The following is a 9,190-nucleotide window of genomic DNA, read 5'->3' on the forward strand; positions in this document are numbered from 1 at the left end:
AAAAAATTTACTAAGTGCATTAGATAAGCGAGAGGAGTACATCGTTAGATTCAATTAACGAGCAAACGCACGTTCGTGATGTTGTCGTTGTCATAATCGTCGTACCAAAACAGCACTCGAATAATCTCCATGACTGTAACTTGGAGTAAACAGTTACCAGGTATAATTGCATAAACATTAGAGAGACGCAACAAAATAAACCCGGTGAAGATAAGGTTCTACATTCTAAACTCTGGAGGTGCAACGGAGACGAGAGGCTAATGAAGGAGAAACGGAGAAGTAGTCTGTTTGTTTCTGTGTAGATGACAACTACGTCGAAGTTGCTCGAAGCATTCGTTCCCTACGTATAAGAATCTATTTAGTTAAAAGAAGGTGTGGTGCCGAACAGACCAATCCGACCGGTTCATTTGTCCTCCAGCCTCCGCTAAGCATTTCGTTTATTAGTGCGCTGTTTCAATCGAGACTCAGTGACAGAGAACCAACTAAACGAGAATCGTCGATCGTATCGATAGTGTATCAGTTGTACGAGAACTGTTGATCGTAAACGTCAATACCTACGAGTTGAGACATTCATGTTCCCTTAGGGACACACGTGCTGAATATTTACCAGACATACATCCACTGATTATTTATCGGCAATATCAATAGATAAAGTTTCTAAGAGGTACTTCTTTGCGAACGACAAGATGTTGATGCCCAGCTTCCGTAAACATTGGAACGTTTGCGCCTCCGATATTGCTCGGAAAACGCACAATCCCATAAGATCGATCGTAGAGAATATCGTCGTCGAGCCCAATCCTAACAAGAAAGTGATCGCATTGTCTATTGGTGAGTTTATTCCACGTGTAGGAATTATTTTATTATGAGTCTCTCTAATTATAAAAACACTTGTTTTGTATGAGAAGAATTTTTTTTATCTTAAATTGATATTTAAGAATTTTTCTAGCGATACCTTACTTGTATTATAATATTTAAAATTCATCATTGATTCTTTGGAATTCTTGGGATTACTACTCTTTTGCGTTGTGTACAAAAGATTAAACATAGAAAAATACAAAATAGTTTATTATGATATAGGGAGATGCTATTAGCGCTATTTATTCTATCTTCGTCTACTAGAAACAAGGATAGCGTGACATAAATAGCGCTGATGGTTCGCCCCCCGAACGTAGCCGTGGTTTAAACAGTTGTTTTTCTTTTTTTACACGGAGTAAGGATGATCGTTTTTCTTTAAAATAAAAGGGAGGATTATACGTCATGGATTTTTTTTTTAATGAAAGCGTGACGCGTTCAAGCAAAATTATAATTCGCGTTTAGTGTCACTGATGAGAATGGATGTGATAATTAAATTATAGCTTAAATATATTGAAGATTAATGTATAAAAGATTGAATGCATAAGGATGAAAAATACAAAATTATTAATTTTATTCGTTTTATTTACGGCACTTTGTGAAAAACGTTACGCAAATAGGGGGTCACCTATAAAGGCTTTGAATACCGGCTTTGTCGGTAAACGCGGGTAAACGCATACAAATTGCAAACTTTCGCTGTTCCCTGTGAGTACGGTTAGATCCTCAATATGCATGATCTCCGGAGCTTGATGTGAAAAAAGTTTGACGGATTGGTGAAAAATGGAAGGTTAAATATATCCCATGCGAGAAAAATATACTAGAATATGAAAAAACGCATTTTGAGCAACTCTAGAGATTCAACTAGGAACTGGGTTGGAAATACCGAACTGCGTTCAATGCGACTTATTTGTTTTTTTTAAAACGCATGAAATATCTATAGAATTTTTCTGCGTTATCTTTGGAATAACTTCATAAATTCATTTTTACTGCTATATGCTAGTCTATTATCATCGTATCAAATTTTTGTAGTATCTTTTATAAATATTTGGAATCGGTATCCACCTCCTCCTCCTGAAATTTTTTCCCTTTAAACAAGAGTTAATTACGTGTCGTAATATTTGAAATCTTTTTTATCATGAAAATGCATTGATATACTGCTACAATCTACGATCAAACTATAAACTTGATATAAATTATGTATCATTTTAAAAAAAGTTTACAAGATATAATTATTTTACTAAGTTAAATAAATGCCAGTTATTAATAACCCATTTATTTATATTTAATGTATTTTCACACACATTTATAGTAAATTTTAATAAAGTTTTATATATCTCTATATGAATTATTAATATATTTATATAGCATATTTGTATAATTATTAGTGTATTTATTGTTCAATACAAAGATGTATAGGCTACATGAGAGTCAATGTAATTAAGTATAAATGTAAGAACTATAATATGATATATTAAATGTATAAAAAAAATTCTATAAATAACACATTGTAGAACATATTACATTACATGTTTCGGCTCTTGGATTGAGCCATCCTCAGATAATACAAAATTCACAACCTTAAAAGTCATTTCCATAGAAAATTCATCATATATAGCGATATTGATGAATGCCTCAATGAATTATTTGCAAGCAATTTACCGATTGTTCGGAATTTCATGATATTCTAATTAAAAAAACATATTTGCTAACCAATAAATAAAAATAAAAAATTGAATTAAAATCTGAATAAAATAAAAATCTTTTAAAATGTTATTTACTTTTAAATCTGTAAAAACCAAGCAAAAATATCATCTCAATAAAACACTTATCAATGTGATCGCAGTTATTATTTTTTAAGAAGAAATACTTCGTCAAATTCATTATAAAATCGTGTAAAATATAAGAGGTAATATTACTAGTCAGATAGTAATAATACAATGTAATACATAATCACTATATTAAAACTTGATAATCTGTACAGATCGAATCTTCCAGAAAGAATTTTTTTGATATGTTAACAGTAAGGTTGACTGAGAAGCAATTAATAGATTGATAAAATGACTAGATAAGAACAATGTCAAATTTTGTTTATAATCGATGTATACGTTTTTGTAGAGGTTCTCCGTGTCTGTTTGGAGATCAAGACTGTTTTTTGCTTTTTAATATTTAACATTTCAGAAATTAAGCATTTATTATAACATGGCTCTTCATCTAATATTTGTATGTTATTCCAATCAAAATCATATGTCGTCTGCAATCTATGTTCGGTGATTACAGAACGGATAGATGTATTCCAACGAATATGATTACGGTGTTCTGTAATTCTGATTTTAAATTGTTTTTAACCGTTTGTCCGACATATGATACAACACAATCTTTGCACATAATCTTGTATACTACATTGTTCTTTGACCAATTTAAATGAGAATCCTTTTGTACCTTAATGAACTTACTCAATTTATTACAACTATAATATGAAACTTTAATATCTTCTCTATTAAATTTTTTGAATTTTTCTGTTATCGATGGTACAAAGAGCACAGTAAACCTGTGATGTAACATCCTTTGTTTTATCAATATTGTTCATACAATCACGTGCTACCGCTCTTCCATGCTGAATGCTCTAAAATTGAGTGTGTAAAAATGAATTTAATGAGATAATCGTTCTCTATTAGTATATTAATCAATGTAAGAAAGATTCTTTTGATAAAATTCAGATAAGTCAGGTAACAATAAAGCTCTGTGTACCAAATCAAAAATTATACCCTTCTTTTGGGAGATAGGATAAATTAAAAAAACTAATTTAAAAAACTCCCCGAAAAAGTCGGTTTTTGATTTGAGTCGGAATTGAAGGTTAAATGTTTTTCTTTGACTTTCTAACATCGTAACATAAAGAAAATTTAGTGAGTCAGAGCCTACTTCTAAAGTGAATTATAGACGTGAGTAAAACGAATTAAAACTTTCAAAAAAAGAATTGATTTCAGAGGAAGGCACAGCAGCAACTAAATCGTCAACATAACGATAATAAAAAAGAAACTGATTATTGTAAGATAACAAAGACATTTTCTCTAATTTTTGTATTACTAAGTCTGCAAAGATTCGATCTGTACAGATTATCAAGTTTTAATATAGTGACTGTGTATTACATTGTATTATTACTGGTATCTGACTGGTAATACTATCTCTTATATTTTATGATGAATTTGATGAAGTATTTCTTCTTAAGAAATGATAACTGCGATCATGTTGATAAGTGTTTTATTGAGGTGATATTTTTGCTTGGTTTTTACAGAATTTAAAAGTAGATAACATTTTAAAAGATTTTTATTTTATTCAGATTTTAATTCAATTGTTTATTTTTATTTATTGGTTAATAAATATGTTTTTTTAATTAGAATATCATGAAATTCCGAACAATCAGTAAATCACTTGCAAGTAATTCATGATCTTTGTGAGACATTCATCATTATATAAATTGGAAAACTTTCATCACAATTTTTCTTTGATGGAAATGAATTTTAAAGTTGTAAATTTTGTATTATCTGAGGATGGCTCAACTCAAGAGACATGTAATATAATGTGTTTTACAATATGTTATTTATAGAATTTTTTTAATACATTTAATATATCATATTATAGTTCTTACATTTATACTTAATTATGTTGAATCTTATGTGCCTTATATATATTTTTTGTATTGTCTTTTAAAAAATTAAGAGCCCTGTATCATTTGTTATTTGATTTATATTTATTGTAATATTATTTAGAATAAATTATAATTCGTAATAATATCTAGCGTCGACTCTCTAAGAGGCTTTTTATTATAAATTATTATAATGTAAATTATTTTATAGATTATAATGCATAAAAAATAAGCTTATATTTAAACGTTATTTTATTTTTATTGTTCATTTATATAAATACATATCGTTTATATAAATACAATCTATTATCATATTTCAATAGTTATATTCGCTTATGCTCTAAAATATAGAATTCTTAAATTTAGGACATAAATTTCTATATTCGTATTAATATTTATTGTACATTTCATCGTGTTAATTTTTTAATAATTCAATTAAAAATGCGGGTTAACTTGCTTCCTTTCATCTCTCTCATTCAGAAATAATAAAACTTATCATGCAGTTTATTCTAAAAAATATTGGTACACATATACGCGATGCAGGATAGAAAATATTTCGTTTGCCGACTTTCTGTGTATTTCTAGAGGGAATAACTTTTTCAAAGGTTTACCGAATAACAGTTCGAGGCAGTGGAACAATCGCGATATGCTTGGCCCGATCAAATTTCTACGCCACTTATCTTCAAAGAAAAAAAATTCAATAGAAAAAAAAGTAATGCTTTTATAATGCTGAAGATTAATTCAATAAATAATTCTAAATAACAACAAGTATTAAATATAATTTTTCGTTTGTATTCGGTTACGTCTTTTTTTTCATATTAAATTTCATGAAAATAACTAATAATTTTTTAAAATGTTAGCTTTCATATTCAATATTCAAATAAAAATTTCACATATTGTTGAAATTTTGATTTTAAGTCACGCTTTTCAGAAAAAAATATTATTTAACGGTATAATATTTAATATGAAGAAAGCATGTTAAATCGTATAAGTAAAAATATTGCTCTCTCATTTTAAAGTTGATACTCGAAAAACGTAATTTTTCTTATTAATTATTATGTGACGAATTATTATAACGTGAATGAGTTAAATAAATATTATTCTGTCAGTCATCAAAAGTAAATTAAATTTCCAATTTAATTTCATCAAAAATAATTAAAATCATCGCAATTCTAAAAGATTTTTTTAAAGATTGCCAAAATGACAATGACATTTGATCATGTCAAGACGTCTCTAGATATGACCAACGTATCAATATTAGCAAATATCATACACATGACATACATAATTATGCATATTAAATGTAGGCCAATATTTGATGTGTGCAACGAAACATTCGTATACATTCGTCTGGAGGCGTTTCAAAGGATATATTCTTTTTGATGATATTATTTGATATGTCTGCAATAATTTTCTATCAAATTGAACAATAATTTTTCCTTTCTCTAAGAAATTCAATTTTTGGAATTATATCACTTTTGAAAAATAAGAGAGCGACATGTTCTCTTCAATCAGAAACTTTGTTTATGGAAACTGACAGCAGGGATGAAAAAGGTTATGACGCCGTCTGATTGAATACACAACTAAAGCACCGAGAGAATGTTTGTCTGCGAGAATTAATCGCACATTTTTGTTCTTTTTAGTTTTTTAACTTTCTTAATTTTTCAGAAAGTTTCTTAAACCTCTCCTAGGACGCAATTTTAACTATCCAGAGGAGTTTTAAAAAGCGATGAAAAGTTAAAAGGCGATGGTAGTGACGCATGAGTCCCCTTAACATTTGCAGAACACGAGTAGCACAGAATGCGGATGTGTCAGAATATATCGGAAAAACGTCCTCAACAAATTTTATAGTGGAATAGAATAGAACTGACATACAAGCACGCTAATCTAAATATATTTCGATACACAAATCCCAACCGGATGTGCCAGCGGCTGTACACATTTTCAAGAGCTTTCTTTTGTTTTATACATATGCAATTCAAAGAAGATTACAGCATCGAAAATAGAATGACAGTGACATAAAAATTTTCATATAGTATTACTTTTTGTTTCTGTAGAAAAATAAGGAAAAATAAGGAGTATAATAAAATAATAAGATACTAGTATAAGAATATCTTGAATTTTTTTAAATAAAAATATCCAAAAATTCTAAAAAAATTTTGATAGAAATGAAAAACTTTTTAAAAAATTTTTCATATTAAGATACAGTATACTAAATATAGTGCATGTATGTAACAAAATATTTCAGAATTTGTGCCACTTCTGATAAATTCATGCTAAATTCTAACTTTAGATCGTTCATTCGTTAGCTTTAAATTGTTTTCGTTTCAAACCTACTCGGACACAATTTTGTCACGGAAAAAAGTTTTCTTTTAGACAAAATCACAAAATCGCACTGGCATTACTTGTACGCAAATTTTGGGATATGCTAAATATATATCTCATATATCGATAAAGTTTCAATGTTTGATTTCTAAAAATATTTTAAAACAGGTTTTCAATTCCATAATATTAATTAATAGTACTCTTCGAATTGTCAACAAATATTTATTAGTATTATTAATTATATAAAAGGGGCTGTGTAAAATAAAAAAATTTGACTTACTAAAAAAAATTTCTTTACCCAAAAGAGATGCATATATATATATATATTAAATTTTAGAACAAAATTTATCTAAAAAAGATATTGCTAGTGCATTACTTTTTGTTACATAATTATATGCAATAAAAACGCGCTTATAAGTTTTATTTACACTGAAGTTTGAAATATAATATAAAGTTAAAGATGCAAAAAAAATAATATATAAAAGTTAAAAAATATATTAATAAAATTAATAAAAACATTAAACACATACATTAAAAAATGTATCTATTCTTAAAAATATATAGATCTGTGATTAAACCATTTGTTATTTTCTTTTTAATTGCTTTTCCCTATACTCTGTACAAAATTATGGTTGAACACAATTCTCTACATAAATTTCTTCATATATCTGAAATAATACAACTAATAATGAAAAATAATACAATCAATTAATGAAAAATTTTGAGGAAGAGTACCTACATATTGTACATCATTCGCGTAATTAATAACTTACAATTCAATGATTTAAATGTTCGTACGTACACTTATTGACATTTGCTACAACAGGAATGTAAAGTATAATTAGAAAGTATTAACTTCAACGCCATCGAGATACAATTCTTTCGAATTAACAAGTGGCGAAGTTGTAATTATATAAATTTCGTGGCATTCGCAGAACTCGGATTTTATTTCGCGTTGTTGCCTCGCAACAGAAATGTCGCAACAAGGATTGACTACGACGGATAGCCTCCGGGAAACAATTAATTAATTTCAATTATATTCAGAATGCGAGCTGCACGGTGAATGTTTCATTGCGCTTTGACAGCACGTCTGTAAACTGGAGTTTTCCTACGGTTACCCAAGTTAAATCTAGTAATCAGTTACAACAATATGGTATATATAATATGGTATATACATGTAATTAGGTGTTTACGCGAAACAGTGATGAATGTTTGATGAAAAACCAGATTTATGTCATAAATCTGTAAGGACTTATGCATCTACTGTTGCAGGATAAATAAAAAATAAATATAGTGGAGTTTTTTTAATACTTCGACCTTTGAGATTTTATTACACGTTCTGTTTTAAGGCGATCCTACAACTTTCGGCAATTTAATACCACCAAAGGAAGTGGTCGAGGCTGTTCAAGACAGCGTCGCTTCGCAATTATACAATGGATATGCACCTAGCACAGGTAATTTTTAATAAAATCTTTAAGTGTATATCGTCTTCTAAAAATCAAAGATCTTCTAAATTCTAAATAATTTTGTTTAGAGTTTAAGAGGGAAATTTTTTGTATACAATAGAAATAATAAAAATTTATATTTTGATATAAATTTCATGTAGATACGTGCTATTATAATTTTCTAAACGATTATAAATTATTAATTTAAATAATATTGAAAATAATTACCGCTTTATTCATTAGGTGATGCGACATGTCTATCTTGTACGATAAATTATTAAATTATTAATAAACAGGTATTTTCACATATGCACATTGCATGATTTAAGCAATAATAATAATTATATTTATTCGGCAACATGAAAAATAAATTTTTATTTATTTTACAGGTCATGAAATGGCGCGAGAAGCCGTAGCTGAATATAGTTCGAACGAATTTGTGAAAGTCAATTCCAAGGTAGGATGATCACATGCTTATATCAAATATCGTAGATCCAACATGTCTATCCCAAACAAATTTGGAGTCAGTATGACACTGAAATTTTTTAGCACGTGTTTAATATTATTTTATTTATTTATCCTCAATATTGTTATTACTTATTCAATAGGAATGGCGAAAAGTCAAATTTTGCTTAAGTTATTTAATATTAATAACAATCAATTCAATTTCTTCTTCTACAAGAAAAGAAGGCAAAATAGGTTTTATAAGGGGATGACGTAGTCGATTGCTGATAGAAAAAGAAGTATATTAAAATGCTATTATATATTTAATGTTATGCTATTATATAAGCTAATGTTGTTAACAAATAAATAAATCTCTAATCTTTTAAAAATGATATATTAAATTATTTAAACAGATATTAAATTATAAATATTAATTTTATTATAAAATCTTCATTAGAAACAGTAGAAAAATATATATATT

At 27.9% G+C, this 9,190-nt stretch overlaps 1 protein-coding gene across 1 annotated transcript in view; it reads left to right on the forward strand.

Moving 5' to 3' along the window:
- Window positions 1-686: 686 nt before the first annotated feature.
- Window positions 687-9,190, forward strand: part of LOC105623421 (tyrosine aminotransferase) — an 18,742-nt gene continuing 10,238 nt past the window's right edge. Inside the window, exons 1-3 of the mRNA XM_012204813.1 lie at window positions 687-828; window positions 8,170-8,274; window positions 8,655-8,722. Of these exons, the coding sequence (XP_012060203.1) occupies window positions 687-828; window positions 8,170-8,274; window positions 8,655-8,722 (315 nt within the window). The remainder of the gene's footprint in view (window positions 829-8,169; window positions 8,275-8,654; window positions 8,723-9,190) is intronic.

The sequence above is a fragment of the Atta cephalotes genome (genome assembly GCF_000143395.1).
Source record: "Atta cephalotes unplaced genomic scaffold scaffold00057, whole genome shotgun sequence".
Classification (NCBI taxonomy): Eukaryota; Metazoa; Arthropoda; class Insecta; order Hymenoptera; family Formicidae; genus Atta; species Atta cephalotes.